This window comes from Etheostoma spectabile, unplaced genomic scaffold (assembly GCF_008692095.1).
Source record: "Etheostoma spectabile isolate EspeVRDwgs_2016 unplaced genomic scaffold, UIUC_Espe_1.0 scaffold00018346, whole genome shotgun sequence".
In the NCBI taxonomy this organism is placed as follows: Eukaryota; Metazoa; Chordata; class Actinopteri; order Perciformes; family Percidae; genus Etheostoma; species Etheostoma spectabile.
In genome coordinates, this window is record NW_022604218.1 from 13,077 (window position 1) to 29,341 (window position 16,265).

At 38.9% G+C, this 16,265-nt stretch overlaps 2 protein-coding genes across 2 annotated transcripts; both read left to right on the plus strand.

Moving 5' to 3' along the window:
- The first annotated feature begins 1,965 nt into the window (after positions 1 to 1,965).
- LOC116680208 (bcl-2-related ovarian killer protein homolog A) lies at positions 1,966 to 9,626 on the plus strand. Its single transcript, XM_032509431.1, has 5 exons — positions 1,966 to 2,171; positions 2,431 to 2,759; positions 4,623 to 4,755; positions 6,967 to 7,128; positions 9,263 to 9,626. Exons 2-5 carry the CDS (start codon positions 2,546 to 2,548, stop codon positions 9,426 to 9,428), a joined length of 675 nt encoding a protein of 224 aa, XP_032365322.1. The 5' UTR covers positions 1,966 to 2,171; positions 2,431 to 2,545; the 3' UTR covers positions 9,429 to 9,626.
- A 5,343-nt stretch (positions 9,627 to 14,969) lies between these two features.
- Positions 14,970 to 15,982, plus strand: LOC116680209 (cysteine protease ATG4B-like). Its single transcript, XM_032509432.1, has 5 exons — positions 14,970 to 15,049; positions 15,182 to 15,253; positions 15,380 to 15,479; positions 15,672 to 15,773; positions 15,879 to 15,982. Exons 1-5 carry the CDS (start codon positions 15,038 to 15,040, stop codon positions 15,953 to 15,955), a joined length of 363 nt encoding a protein of 120 aa, XP_032365323.1. The 5' UTR covers positions 14,970 to 15,037; the 3' UTR covers positions 15,956 to 15,982.
- The last annotated feature ends 283 nt before the right edge of the window (positions 15,983 to 16,265 follow it).

Consider the following 16,265-nt stretch of genomic DNA (forward strand, 5'->3'; position numbering starts at 1 on the left):
TTGCAAGCATAGACTGTTAATGTACGGTCTATGGTTGCAAGCATAGACTGTTAATATACAGTCTGTGGTTGCAAACATGGATTGTTAATGTACAGTCTATGGTTGCAAACATGGATTGTTAATGTACGGTCTATGGTTGCAAACATAGACTGTTAATATACAGTCTATGTGGTTGCAAACATGGATTGTTAATGTACGGTCTATGGTTGCAAACATGGATTGTTAATGTACGGTCTATGGTTGCAAACATAGACTGTTAATATACAGTCTATGTGGTTGCAAACATGGATTGTTAATGTACAGTCTATGGTTGCAAGAATGGACTGTTAATGTACGGTCTATGGTTGCAAACATGGACTGTTAATGTACGGTCTATGGTTGCAAGCATAGACTGTTAATGTACGGTCTATGGTTGCAAGCATAGACTGTTAATGTACGGTCTATGGTTGCAAGCATAGACTGTTAATGTACGGTTTATGGTTGCAAGCATAGACTGTTAATGTACGGTCTGTGGTTGCAAACATGGACTGTTAATGTACGGTCTATGGTTGCAAGCATAGACTGTTAATGTACGGTCTGTGGTTGCAAGCATAGACTGTTAATGTACGGTCTATGGTTGCAAGCATAGACTGTTAATGTACGGTCTATGGTTGCAAGCATAGACTGTTAATGTACGGTCTATGGTTGCAAGCATAGACTGTTAATGTACAGTCTATGGTTGCAAACATGGACTGTTAATGTACGGTCTGTGGTATGGTAGTGTAAACAAGTTAAATACAAGAAATAGCTCTCCTAGTAAGGTATCAGAAGCTTTCTATTCTTTACCATTGATATAGCATGCTACCTCTATTAGGTTTTCTTCTAACATGCATTTGTTGGAAGGTCTAGGCAACAAGGCATAGCCTAAACTAAATTGTTTTATGATCTTTATTATATATGCTACATTCGGACCAACTTAAAATTCTGCATACTAGGCTGTACAAGAGCTTACATACAGTACATATATACATACCAGAACTTCTATTCATCTCGCCATCAGGTTATTAAATTCAGACATAGGATCCTTGTCAACCCAATTTTCTTTGAACAAAAAATCTGGTTTATGATTTAAATCGATTTTTCCCCCCTATGTAAAATCAATCTGCAGATGACAAAGAAATTGTTTTAGAACAATTTTTAACTTTATTTGTTTTGACTGATAAACACATGCACACACATATACATTGATCATTCTTATTTTCTTTTTCTTTTTTTAAATCTGACTCTCACAAGTCCCAAAACTTTATGAAAGTGCAATACCAAATCGTTGGCGTTCCCTTTAAGAGGTAAAGCAAAAACATTAAAGGTTTTTATATCATGCCAAATCCTTATTTATCTTTCATAAATGTCTGTTGTGAAGTAATTTCTTAGTAGGCTATTTACTCACGGTGCACAACATGTTACCTAACAATTTCTTATCTGTGTTTAACAGCCTGCACTTCATCAAAAAGTACTTCTCACATTAAGGGTGATTTAGACCAAAAGAAATGTTTTATTTTGGTAAGCCACCTGTGGGTTTCCTGTTGAAAAGACAATAAGCGAATTTGCTTAGTGCTTGAAAAGTGCTATACAGTTATTATTATTATAAATATAATAATTATTAAAATAAGAATTATAAAACAATAGCAATATCTTTTTATTATTATTATTATTATTATTATTATTATTACTATTATTATTATTATTATTACTATTGTAGTTTAGCAGCAGTATTATTATACAGCTGAGATTTGGTAATTTTGATGCTGGCATTCCATAATAGATCCAGTCCCCTCTCTTTCTCTGTGTGTGTATGTGTGTTTAGAAAGAGAGAGAGAGAGAGAGAGAGAGAGAGAGAGAGAGAGAGAGAGAGAGAGAGAGAGAGAGAGAGAGAGAGAGAGAGAGAGAGAGAGAGTGTTGGGATAGGGGCGGGGCCTATGTTGGTCTGCTTATCTCCGCCTTTGGACTTCACAATAAGTGCCCTTAGAAGGAAAGCCTGTCAGACTGTAAACTGGAGGAGCTTTTTTTTTTACGGCTTGAGTGACAGCAAATCTTCAGTTTATATAAGTCAGTGATCAAACCCACTTTTCTGCTCAGTAGGATGCAGGATGGGATTTAAGTAAGGAAGTATTAGCCTATAGATTAATTATCGGGTAAGTGTAGCCTAATTTAATGTTCCTCCTTAACTTCACTACAAGCGATAAAACTAACCACTAACACTAACCGTAACTTTATGGATTCATACACAGCCTAACTTTACTGGTCTAGTAGTGTCCTATAGTGTCCTAAATGCTTCTGCTCTCCAGTCTGGTAAGACTAACCTGCAGCGTCAGTGATTGGGTTTGCGTCGGACAGCTTTAATCAGACTATCAAAAGATGTCATCAAACTAATCCGCATGTTTTTTCATGCAGGATAATCTCCTCGAGCCTCCCTGCCTACTAGAAAGGAACGGAGGGGACAAGTGTCGGGGAGAAGTGGCCGCAGTGAGAGGCGGTGCAGGCGGGGAGGTGCGCAGCGCAGTCTGCCATGGAGATGTTGCGCCGCTCTTCTGTGTTTGCTTCTGAAGTGTTTGAACGCTCGCACACCGACAAGGAGCTGGTGTCCCAGGCCAAAGCACTGTGCAGGGACTACATTCATTCCAGGCTGAACCGTGCCGGGATAGGCTGGTCTAAACCTGAACATGGACTGGCTGCATCAGGTGGCGCACTGGGAGACATCTCATCGGTTCTGCTGTGGCTGGGTACGTTTTGGTGATGGTCTCCCAAACACTGGAACTTTATGATATATATTAGGGAATGTCATTTATATAGAAACTCATGGTTATCCTCACATGTGAGTTCAATGTTTATACCATGGAGGACACAGATGTCATGTCATAGGGATTTTTCCAGGAAATTTGGAGACCTGAACTGTAGTTTACATTTGATAATTTACAGTTACACACAGTGGGCTTAGACCGACAGCAATATTTGTAGACTCCGTCTGCTTAAATCTGACTACTTTTAGACCAAGGAAAATAAAAACAAAACACATGAACAGGCCACATAGATAGTTTTAACAATACTTATGGAGAAAAGAACAGTTATAAAGCATAAAACAAAAGCTTTTGGAAGCTAATTTGGAAAAACTGTAGGAATACAACAGTTTTAAAATAATTTAAAATATCACATCAAAATGAATGCATTGAACGTATACAGAAGTTTCAGGTCTGGGGTGGCAAGGGCGATGCATGTGACTTTAGTAAGGTGACTGTCATCCTGTTTGACGTCATTCAGATTGTGGGATTAGACCTGCCTTTTATTTTTACTGGAACGCCTTGAAGTGATTCCTGGGAATCCTCAGACAAACGAGAGACACAGTTTCATTCAGGCTAGGTAGCGTTTGGATGCTTGCCCAGTATGAAAACTGATCTAGACTAAAGATATGGCTCCTCCTGTCTGAGGTTTCACTTACCATTTGTGGTTATCACCCCACCTCCAGTTCAGTTTTGTAATTAACTGGAAACTCAGATTTAACAGAGACTGTTACAAATCTGTTAGTCTATATAAATATATACAAAAACCGGGCAATGTTTTGGACTGCTTTCATGCAGAGTGTCCCAAATGAGTATTAATAACGTTGGTAAAAAACCGAGTTGTTTGAGCTAATTGCATCAATTAGCCTTCTTTTGACTTAGTTTCCTTTAAAATCAACTGGATTTGAAATCATTCAATAAGCATCTACAGATCATTAATTTTATTTTTTTTAAGTTAGATAAATAGATCGGTAGGCTACCACTCTCATGTCTGTACAGTACATGTATGGCTGCAGCCTGTTAGCTCAGCATAAGAGCAGGAAACATGAGAAAACAGCTAGGGTGGCTCTGTCCAGAAGTAACAAAATCCACCTATTAGCACCTTTAGAGCTCACTAATTAACAAGTTATATCTTGTTTAATCCGTTCAGTGTAAAGACAATTGTGTGCCGAACTATGTCTTGGATAGGACCAGTTGCCAGGCAACCAGTGCCAACTCCAGGAAGTTACTTGTACCATTTGGACAGAGCCATGCTAGTTTCCCCCTGCATCCAGTCTTTATATCAAGCTAACCTAACTGGCTCCAGCAACATATTCCACCTAGAGTCATTAGAGACGTAGCAGTCTTAGAGGTTGTGGACAGAATTCACTTTTAAAATAAAAGGGAGACATGTAGCTTTTGCTTTACAGTGACCATTGCAGCTATGAATGACTGTTTTGGGATAAATGCTAAACTACTGTTAAGCTTTTAGGTAACATGCTAAGCTATTGTTAAAGTAGCACGAGTGGAAAAGAGTAATAAAGTCAGCATGCTGACTCAGTTTGTCTTTTATCCAGGAATATTTACCCATCATAAGCTACCAGACCAAGGAAGGCTAAACCATTGAGGTTATTGATTCAAGCAAGGCTGAATTTTACTGCTAATGAAGTCAACTATTCACTTGTAAGAAGAAGAATGGGTTATTGCTTCTTTCAAAAGTTACATAGTTTCGCTTTAACGGTGTGTGTGGCCAAAATTTCAAGTCAGAGACAATACAAACAGTCAACAGAGATGTTTTTGATTGAGTTTTGTTTCTTATGTTGTGGCCAGGTGATGAGTTGGAGTACCTTCGACCCAACGTTTACCGTAACGTAGCGCGACAGCTCAACATCACAGTGGCGTCAGAGAGTATCGTGTCCGATGCTTTCCTGGCTGTGGCGGCAGACATTTTCTCCACAGGTATGTCCACATCAAAATCAAGCCAGTCAGACAGACCTGCATCATGGGAACTGACTTGAGTTCTTTGTTATCAGATAGACAAATTTAAAAACAAAGAAAGATTACAGAGCGTTTGTCCTTTTAGGGAAGTTCTTCATATGGTTGTCATTGGGAAGGGGGAACTTCCGAGCTTGAGACAAATAAAGATATTCAAAGGTTTTGGAGAACTTATGTTACTGCTACAATTAATGCCTTTCAGCAATTTATAATTACCCCCATCAAAAATAAACAAATTCCAGCCTACTTTTTCATGTAAACACCTCTTTTGCAGGGTAAATGGATAAGGCTGTAGTTGGTCAGAGAGATTATGTTGCAGTCATTACCTCCTTACAGGCAAGAAACTGTAGGGAAAACATTCAGTCCATATTAGGTTGCCAGAGCAAGTGATTGTTACGGACAGTTTAGACCCCACCCAGGGAGTTCAGTCATGAGCCTCAGCTGGTTTATACCTTAGGGACTGTAACAAAGCAATCTGCTGCAAAACTAATTAGGAGTCGACTGCACACTGAAGAAAATCAGGTTAGTGTGGTCCTTGGTATGTGCAGACTTACTAAGAAATATCAGTGACTACTTCAAACTAATTTAAAGAACATCTGTCTTAATCTATGAATGCTCTGAGATGTACAGGGGAGAAATTAATTGCATTTAGGTTTTAGTTTCAATTTACAGTTTGAAAATGTAGCCCTCAATAATTACAGTGTAAATTTGGACATGGCGTAAAACTGACAGCCAAGACCTGTCACTGTGTGAAGAGGAAGTCATGGACTGCAGTCGATTAGGACCACAGACGGGTCTAATGTGCATGAGCTTCACAAACGTCATGCTGCTTGTCACAAGGCACAGATGAACTACCATGACATACACCAAATCCCGTGCTATTATTTCAATCTGCTCTAATCAATATATTTGATATTAATCACCAATTGTAATGTGCAACCCACAGAGAATTCTCTCTCGACTCTCGGTGCCTCCTATCTATACAAAGCTGTTAGTGTCTTTTAGCTTATTGTTTTGGTTTTATAGCCATCAACTTTACTGTTGTGGTCACATTCCCCCATGCAGTTTCAAAGCACAGGCAGCTTGAAAACAGCTCTGATAAACCTGCAGTAAACTTCCTTTCCAGTGCCAAACAGCAGACAGACAAAGTCAGCGACTGGCTAGCAAAGATAGTGGAGCACTGAGCAGATATTTCCTTCAGGAGTTGGTAAAGACCACTTACATTTTTTTCAGTCTTAATATTGAGTCAATGACTAAAACATGTTTTTCCTCAAAAGGGTTTCCTTATAGGGTTTTCCTTATTTATAAAGTATGAGAAATACCCCCGATGATGTCATCCGGGTTATCACCGCTTGGTCTTTGAGAATTGTTTGGCCTTTATGACCTTTATTTGATAGGTCAGCTTAAGACAGGAAAGTACCAGGTGAGCTACCAGGGTGCCCAGAGAATTCAATTATTTTAAGGGCAAATTTGTGTTACAAACTCAGGGTGTGGCATTTAAAAGACACAGGCATTTAACAGCCAGGGAGATTGTTACCAAAAAACACAGTTGCATTATGGGAAATGTTGTGTAGGATCCAGATTTGTTACAGCTGGATGTAGCCAGACTTCTCAGATCTAACATTTCTGTTGTAAGTGTGCACAATGTAGAATATATCATTCTGCAAATTCCAGATTTCACAGTTAGAGAACAAAAACCTCCGTTTGTGAGATCCTAGGAATGAGTCAGATGACAGTTGCAGAAGATGGATGGAGTGGAGGCTCAGTTTGTATCTGACATGTAAACACTGCTAAAATGGTCTGAAGCTTTGACTGTAAATGTGTGGTGGAAGAAAGCTTTGCTCAACACGTGAACTAAGTTGGGAAAATGATCTGCTCACTAATCTGGCGAGGCGTACTGCCTTCCTGCTGTTTGGGTTTTCTTCTCTGTGGGACAGACAGGCATGTCGGCCCAAGGCCTGGCTTCTGCTGAGGTTTTAGAGTTTGTTCATCCATCTTTGAGGACAGCTGCTGACAGATGTTTACTGCACTAAAACTCCTCAAAAAGAGCAAAGTCGTTCCACTTTGATTACCTATTTCCAAGAACCCTCAAATCATCAAATAATCATTGTTGGCAAAATTTGGCAGTGTGTTCATACATCAGATAGCAGCAATACATGACTTGTGTGTCTCCTTTCAGGTGTGACTTGGGAAAGGTGGTTTCTTTGTATGCCGTGGCAGGAGCCTTGGCAGTGGACTGTGTTCGCCACGGTCATCCAGCTATGGTCCATACCATTGTCGACTGCATGGGGGAGTTTGTCCGCAAGAGCCTGACCTCCTGGTTAAAAAGGAGAGGGGCTGGGTAAAGAAACTTTATTGTTTTTTTAAACCTGATCACTTGTTTGTGTGAGCGTTGCGGATTAATTAACTCTAAGGTCTCTAGTTTCACAGTGGCAAACTGAAGGTGATGAATTTTGTCCCGTTTGCGAAATGCAAAATTAAATCACTGTAAAATCACTAAACCTACCACATGTCTGTTCTAAGTTAGGTGATGAGAAACTGGAGGGTCGCTGGTTCAAGTCCCAGTACAGGCCTAAGTACAGAGTGTGGATTGGTAGTTCACCTCTTGGGTACTGCCAGGTGCTCTTGAGCAAGGCACCCCCTACCCCCCCCCCCCCCCCCCCGCTTAGGGCACTGGTCCAGCACTGGCACTCTGACATCTCTCCATTTGTGCATGAATAGGTTCTGAACATGTGTGTGTATTTCAGGCCTGTGTGTATGATTCTAACAAAAACAGAGTGTACATTTTAATGTCCCCACTGGGGAACAATAAACAGTAATAAAAAAATAAAAAAGACATTAATAAAGTAGTAGTGCCACAGATTTTTTTTTTCTTAAAACTTTAAATTTTCTGGATGGGTCGGTGGGTGTGTTATGAATATTAGAGGCTGCAATCTACTAAATATTTTCTTATAATCAATTAGTTCAAAAAGCATAGTTAAGACAGTGAAACATTATAACTTTCCAGAGACAAAGGTTTACTTAACAAACGGAACATCACATTCTGTGTCACATGTGTAATTACATCATCTACATAATTATGTCATGTACATACGCAAGCAGATGAATAACATAACAAACGCACTGATTTTAACCTGAACTGTGATCTTTTTTTCTAAACTTAACTGAGGAGTTTTGTTGCCTAAATCCAAGCAAACTGTGACCGTTTCACAAAATTAATGACGTGTTTAAACCTGGCCCTACTGGTCCTGGTCTAAATGACCTAAATGGTCGCATGGTTTGGAAGACTTGTTATCTTTGCTGTATATCGTCCCCTCTCTCTCTCTCCCCTGATTTTCCATTCTCCCTCCATGCTAACACTATCCTACTAAGCACAAAGACAGGAAAATATCTTTTAAAAGAAAAGTATTTTTCTGTCAATTGACAAATCAATTAATCGGCTGATTGTTTTGGCTCCAATGAATTTTGCGCCAGTCCTCCCTGTTATCTAAAGATTAGCTGGATATGACATACAGACGCAGGTCCCTTTAATATATACTGATACCTTAGCTACAATAGCTACAACAAAAATAAATTCCTGAATGTTTAAAAATAAATGTGGAACAAGGTACAAATACAATACTGATTATATTTAAATGCCGTCATATTTTGTATATCATTTATGATATTGGGGTGGGATGAATGGTAAGATGGGAAAGATCCCCATGTTAGTTACTCGCGAGCGTTCACCTCGTTGTGAATGATTCCAGTTGGTTGTATAAGGATTAATACACTGTGCGTTGACAATTTACCAACAAATCCATTCCACAGCTTCAGGCAGAATGTTGGATGTGTCTTCTGTAGATCCTGTTAATGGGGAAGGTCTGTCTGACAAAATCCTGCAGAAACAATTAAGAGCACAAGAAGTAACAAGGGCTGGCAACGTGCCTCTGCCTGGGTTCTGCTCTGCTGGAAAGAGCATAACAAAGTGAACAAATGTGCCCACGCACTCAGAGACATGGCACCCAAGTATGGTTGTTTTGAAGAGAAGTGGAGTGTGACCAAATGAATAGCAATGCATTGTATACTGACCTCATCAGCACAAATGAGGGACATGTCGCAGTCTAAACTCAAACTGTAATATTTCTACAGCGTGTTGGAAAGCTGAATAACATTCTGTGATATGAAGGATCTGAAGAGGCAGAAGTGTTTAGTGTCAGGACGGACACTTAACTGTGCTCTCTGTGAAATCTCATTGTCTATGAAAGTGTTCTAGTTGTCTAAATAGATTGTTGAAGTAAACATTGCTGGGATTACAGAGTTGGTTTGGCTTTGAAATAACATATTTGTGGGCAAGTTGCACATCTTGTCAATACAGATTCAGAGAATATTTACAAATCAAGAACACATGTGGGATTTTATAAGGGCTTTTTGTTGTGTGTTTTGCTTCAAGTGGGACTTTTTTTTTGTCTTGTTTCATTCCATTCCACAGTCTGAATTGATCTGGTGAGCTCTGTGTCTTCTGTGCTGTTACAGGTGGATGTAACAAAATGTGTGGTGAACACTGATCCCAGCTTTCGCTCTCACTGGCTGGTGTCTGCTGTCTGTGCCTTTGGACACTATCTGAAGGCCACCGTGTTATACCTCCTGAGGGACAAGTGAAAGACAAAGCCACACACTGGATTGTAGCAGACTGTTCAGCACTGTACCCCACCACGACCACCACCACTAAGGCATCCCTGCTTTGGATTATGTTTACACTTATTTGCACTGAACATTAATGAATGAACACCTATCCCTTCACAGACTTTCCATTCTTCTTCTGCTTCATATGCTAGGTTTGTCTATTTATTGTCAATAGTTATGTCATGGCACACATTTGATGTAAATATATGAAATAACCTCATGTTTTTTTCACAAACAGAAGAACTACACATGTTGCTGCCTGTTGGGCAGTGATTTAGCTGGCCCTATTGTAGGAAATAGTAACTACTGTAAATTAAACATATTACTTTGGGATCCTGAGGCCATTCCTGAGGTCTTGGGTTTGAAGAAAATCTCCACTTGTCACCTGGTTGGGTATATGCATGCTAGATAACTGCAAATACAACATGTTTTCCTATATTTAAGGACTGTACAAAAACATTTTTGCTGAAGAGATGGTCCCATCAAAATGTATTATCCTGTAATACAATTGAAGTTCAAAATCACACATTTCCACTTGTTCTACTAATTGGCGAAGTGAATTGAAACATTTAACTAGGGTTCTATTATATGCTATTTACATCCTGGTATGTTTTAAATGGGGCACTTTTGATTTTCCTAATCAAATCAAAGAAGAAGAAGAAACAAAGATGTACGTCTTTTTAAAGTCAATATAAGATTCGGCCCTCTTTCCTACCCCAATTATTTTGTAAAGTCCCTGATTAATTGGATGAATAGAGTTTGATTTGAATTCAATATGTAAGATTACATGCATTTCAGACAGCCCTATACATTAATGCAATGTTTTATTCTCTTCATTGGTCGCTGTAAGCAATTACTGTAATTGAAGTGATGCAAGTTACAATATGTTATCTCTGAGTTAGAGCCCTTTGATAACATTTCATTCTGTAAGTAGAGTTTTATCCATGAAAAGATTTACTTTTATATGGCATGCAGCACTAGAAGTATGAGAAATAAATGTAAATATTACCAATAATAAATGGTCTTACAACAATTACAATAAAGTCAGCAGTGGTAAATGTTAATAAATTGGTAATGAACAGGTTTGGCTTTGCAGCTGTCTTTAGATTGAGAATTTAACCAAGCACTTGGTGTGTGAAGTGTCCACGCTATGTTCAACCACACAGCAAACCTAAAAAGTTACAGTTTTCTCTCATAGCTGTTTGTAGACTCAAATCATGACAGGGGATTAGTCTTTTTCAAATATCTATGACAGAAAAGGAACCTTTTTGGCTATCTGCCAAGTGTTTTTATTTTTTGGGGGAGTAGATGAATATTCTTTTTTTCCATTTAACTGGCCTCAGTCTTAGCCAAAGGGAGATGGAACTATACCTTTATTCTCACCATTGAAAATGTTACCGTAACTGAAATACCATATACTATGAACAATTATTGACTGGCTTTACTGTCAAATTTGAATGGATTCAAAAAAAAAGGCCCTGGCACCAAATGAAAATGTTGGTTTATTTATTGTTAAGTTTTCTGTCCAATACATTTATGGTCTGACTTGTTTTATGTGTTGTTGTTTTTTTAAACCTCCCAAACTTTAATTTGATAATCACTTTTGAATGCAAACCTACTGATTTAATTCTAGTATAAGTGATTTGCTTATGTGTGGGTTTGTGTTTACCTCCATGTCAGTAATGATGATTATTACAGACTTCAAAGACTATGAGACGGCAGAAACATTACTGGCTATTTATTACCACCTAGTGGTAGAATCAGTATTACCGGACAGGTTAACAGATCTAACCAGGGGACTGTACATTTTTATTTTTTATTTTATTATACTTTATTAATCCCACAGGGGAAACACACTTTTCACTCTGTTGTTATTACACACATTACACACAGGCTTGAATTACACACACATGCTCAGGACCTACACATGCACTAATGGAGAGATGTCAGAGTGGGGGGCTGCCCATGGAAGGCGCCCCGAGCGGTTGTTGGCGGGTTCGGTGCCTTGCTCAAGAGCACCTTGGCAGTGCCCAGGAGGTGAACTGGTACCTCTCCAGCTACCAGTCCACCACCATACTTTGGTCCGTACGGGGATTTGAACCAGCAACCCTCCGTTTCCCAACCCAATCCCCATGGACTGAGCTACTACCACCCCAATGGCGTGATGAAATGCCAATAAACAATTTTGACCTGCAGCAGCAAGTGCCAGGTGTTTAAAACTGGATCTCAAACCGCCCTTGTTCCCTTTCATCTTTTAAACTGGTCTGAAATTTTAGTCATTACTGTGCCCCCCCAATCTTTCTTTTAATGGATACAGTGGCTTTACAACACCCATGCTAAAGTTGATTAAATGCTACAAGAGGATAAAAAAACATTTTTTGGAAATTGATATCAATGCCTTAATTAAAAAAAATAGAGAGAGAAAAATCCAACCTTTTAAGGACACCAATTTTCTTTGTAAATGAAAATGTATTGTACATAACTAAATGTTCTTCCTTAAAATACAGGGGGCATAAGTATACACACCCCTATGTTAAATTCCCATAGAGGCAGGCAGATTTTATTTTTAAAGGCCAGTTATTTCATGGATCCAGGATACTATGCATCCTGATAAGTTCCTTGGCCCTTGGAATTAAAATAGCCCCCCACATCATCACATACCCATCACCATACATAGAGATAGGCATGGGGAACTTTCCATAAGAATCTCTCAATGCAAATTAAACGAGCTATTAAGTTAACTTAAATAACACCATACCTATCTCTATGTATGCTGAAGGGTATGTGATGATGTGGGGTTATTTCAATTCCAAAGGCCAAGGGAACTTTATTAGGATGCATAGTATCCTGGATCATGAAACTGGCCTTTAAAAATACAAAGTGCCTGCCTCTACAGGAATTTAACATAGGGGTGTATATAGGCTACTTATGCCCCCTGTATTTTAAGGAGAACATTTATTTGTTTACAATACATTATTTATTCACAAAGAAAATTGGTGTCCTTAAAGGTTGGATTTTACAATTTTTTTTAAATTATGCATTAATAACAATTTACAAAATATGTTTTTTATTCCTCTTTTTAATCAACTTTAGCATGGGTGTGTAAACTTATGCAAGCCACTGTATAAATGACATTTTGTTGTGGTGTTTTTTGGTTTTGAGAAATGTCTAAGTGTCTGCTGAAGAGTTATTTTTTTTTGCTCATTTTCCTCTATCCATTTCCTTCTCAGGAGGTTTTGTAAATAGAAGTCATCGAACTTGTTCTGGCATCACTCAAATGCAGTGATTCTTCCTCCCAAAGGTTTTTATTAGCTATCTTCAATGAGACCTTTTAGTTTTGCCGTAATATAGAGAAGAAGAAGAAAGAAGAAGAAAAGAAGAAGAAAAGAAGAAGAAGAAGAAGAAGAAGAGAAGAAGAAGAAGAAGAAGAGTCTGACCATGAGGTCGTCTGCCTCATGGTCATAGGGGAGCAGCATGGATATCAATCAAGCCTCTTTAAATCTGTAACCTGAACGCACCATAAACTGTTTTTCAACAACACGGAAACGTCAGCTACTACTGATTGGTTAGGGCAACGTCCCCTCTCCCAGATATTATTGGTTCTCTTAAAAAATGTCCCGCCTCTCTCCCGAATTCCACAGCAGGACTCTCTTCCTATTGGTCCACTGGGTTGGAATACAGAGAACAACAAAAAGATAGGGTGAAGACCATCGGGATGGATGCAGGTACGTTAAGCGAGAATTTATAGTAAAATAACATATCTTTCCTTCCCTTAGCAAGCTAGTTCTGCCATAAGATACTCACAACAACGTCATACCTGGGAAAATGTACTTCTCTACCCTTACAGGATTACCAACTCCAACTGCCAAGCCAACACAGACCTTTGTAACGTTCGTCGCCTCGGTGACGTTAGCCTGCTAAAATGATGACTAAAGCTAACTGCTAACTAACGTTAGCCCGCTGCTATTGCTAAATGTAGGGGATCCCCGCTTTGACAGCTCTCTGCACAGCTGTATAACTTACTGGACGACCCCAGATGTCATCTGTGTTAATGTCATGCATTGTTGTAAAGTTTCACTCTTAATAATTTGCGTTCCGTCCGTTCTCGGTTTGACTGTTTATGCTAACGTTATGTTACGCCCAAGATGAACATCCCAGTCGATGCACTGTCACCATCACATCAGTTCTTCGGCTACTGTTAGCACCGGAATGCTATAGCTATGAGAGAGGTTAAGTTATATGATATGCAGGAACACTTACGTAGTGTAGTAACTTAATAGTATTCAGAGAATGCGAGCAGACTTATTGCATTTCCTTCGACTGCAAATGCATTCCTTCATTCTTTATCGATGAGGCTGTAAATCTCAGCTCAGCTTTCTGCCCAAGCTAACTAACGTTAGTCAACTTTCCTGTCTGTTGTTGGTTATGTGGAAAACGTTGGTGTCTTCGGAAATTTTAGCCACCTTTTATTGTTTTTTAGTTTGCACCAGTAGGGTAAATCCATTATCATTGCATACTAACAAACAAAAAGCCAAAATCGATTTATTTATTTTTAAGAGCAAGTGTCCCTTTACTGGTGTCCATTACTGTTTTGCCCAATTCTGGCATTGAGCCCTGTATTTCCAACTGCAGTGAAAAGTCTGCAGACTGTTACTGTGATTGCTTTTTGCCATCACACTGTATTAAAAGCATCCACCACCTATTATGTAGCCTACTATTATTACCATCTAATTACAAAAGGCATAAAGCTTTTCATTTATTGGTAAATGGGATAGTTGTTTGATGTTGTCAGTTTGTCATGCATGTTGTCATTTATGTTTCCTCTGATATTAAGGGTGATTTCCACACATTAAGTTCAGTTTGCAGTTGGAAGAGTATCCCTCTCATCTTGTGAAAACCCATTGTACATGTCATCTGTGGCCCTGGCGGAGCTTTTTAAGTCTGATAAAATAATCCTAATGATGCCATAAAGTTATGTCGTCTGGGTTCCTGGCCTGTGCCAGATAGCAGGGAGGGTCAGGGTGCAAGAAAATAACCCTGTCCAATTGCATTATGGAAATGTAGAAATAGTTTTTTAGCTTTACCAATACTTTATTGCTGCAGTCCCTTACATACAATTTAACTTTTTCTTAAATGTGTCAAGATTGTAAAGTCTCTATTTTACTATGAAATACATTTGGTAGAGACCTGAAACTAAACTTAATACTATATATATATTTATCCCACAGAGAGATTCTTCCTTTACGTCCCTCCCTAGCATATATATATATCTACTGAACCAAAGATTAAAAATCCTAGATAGATTTTTGAAAGATGGATGTATATAGAACATCCTTCTAAAAGTGACTAGAATTCTTCTTAAGTAACTAATGGAACCACACCTTTACCCTCTGAAAAAGCCTACTTTAAATAGCTGGTTAGTGGTCAACAACATGACCACTAGCCGTTTCTCTCCTGTAATTCCAAACACTTACAGTTGCTCTTGCCTCTTTTCCAGCAACCTTGACATACACACCCTTCGCTTTGGAGAGTTTGAAGATTTCCTGAGACCTCAGAGCTGTGGTGGATCTTGGGGAAAGAATACAATGCACTCACAGGTAGGACTGTGTAATATAACGTTGTACTGTATGTGAGACAGTGAGAAAAAGTATTGAAGTATATTGAATCATAGCACGCACACTTTTCTCTGAGGCTGAATTATAATATGGTGATTTTTGTTCTTCGTGTAGAGAGAGATGAGATTTTATCAGATGTCACATCACGACTGTGGTTCACATACAGAAAAAACTTCCCACCAATTGGTAAGTGAAGTGATGTGTTGTTAGTTGAGCTCCTAACTACATTTGATGAGTTTGGAGATTTGAGAAATCTTGGTTTTTAACATCTAATTACAATAAGGGATCCCATGCATGATTCATGTGTTACAGGCGGGACAGGACCTACTCAGATACAGGATGGGGATGCATGTTACGGTGGGCGGCCAGATGATCCTAGGCGAGGCCTTGGTGTGTAGGCATGTAGGCAGGGGTAAGTCAACTTTTTTTAATTTGAAATGCACAAACAAAGAAAAAATATCTTGCTTGATTGTAGATAGTTAAAGAATTATGGAGTCGGAACCCAGTTGTATTACTGTGTGGCACTAACAGCTCTTCTCCATGAGTAGACTGTACCAAACAGAGCTTGTTTGAAACATACTTGATGACTGCCTTGTTGTTCTCAACTGGAGATGGGCAGAGGCCAGAAACAAAGAGAAGAGTACATCAGTATTCTCAAACGCTTTCATTGACAAAAAAGACAGCTATTATTCCATCCATCAAATTGGTACGTAGTGAGTGGCAGACCTTTCCATTTAATCAAGGCTTCTCCCTCAGGCCGCCCTGAAAGAGTTTGCATCACATTGTTTCTTTTTTGTTCCTAATTCTGTAGCCCAAATGGGAGTTGGAGAGGGAAAGCCTATAGGCCAGTGGTATGGACCGAACACAGTTGCCCAGGTTTTAAAGTAAGTACTGTAGAGAAAATACAGGTTACCAAGCTACTTTGTTTCTGTTCTTTCCAGATTTAACATTTTAGGGCTGCAACTATTTATTATTGTTATAATCAATCACTGTATTGTATTATTTTTTTTCAATTAATGTAAAGAAATTATGAAAATAGTCCGTCACAAGTTCCCAGAGCAAAAGGTGACATCTTCAAATTGCCAAGTTAAAGGTCCATGGCATGAACATTTTACTATGAGGTTTTTTAACATTAATATGAGTTCCCCCGCCTGCCTGTGGTCCCCAATGCTAGAAATGACAATAGGTGTAACCGAGC

What these genes read in the sequence shown, in the direction of transcription:
- LOC116680208 (XM_032509431.1), top strand. Translation starts at nt 2,546, where the DNA reads ATGGAGATGTTGCGCCGCTCTTCTGTGTTTGCTTCTGAAGTGTTTGAA. An exon ending in GACATTTTCTCCACAGGTAT is followed by an intron (nt 4,756 to 6,966) that starts GTCCACATCAAA and finishes GTCTCCTTTCAG; the next exon opens with GTGTGACTTGGGAAAGGTGG. An exon ending in TTAAAAAGGAGAGGGGCTGG is followed by an intron (nt 7,129 to 9,262) that starts GTAAAGAAACTT and finishes TTCCACAGTCTG; the next exon opens with AATTGATCTGGTGAGCTCTG.
- LOC116680209 (XM_032509432.1), top strand. An exon ending in AAAAAACTTCCCACCAATTG is followed by an intron (nt 15,254 to 15,379) that starts GTAAGTGAAGTG and finishes CATGTGTTACAG; the next exon opens with GCGGGACAGGACCTACTCAG. An exon ending in TTATTCCATCCATCAAATTG is followed by an intron (nt 15,774 to 15,878) that starts GTACGTAGTGAG and finishes CTAATTCTGTAG; the next exon opens with CCCAAATGGGAGTTGGAGAG.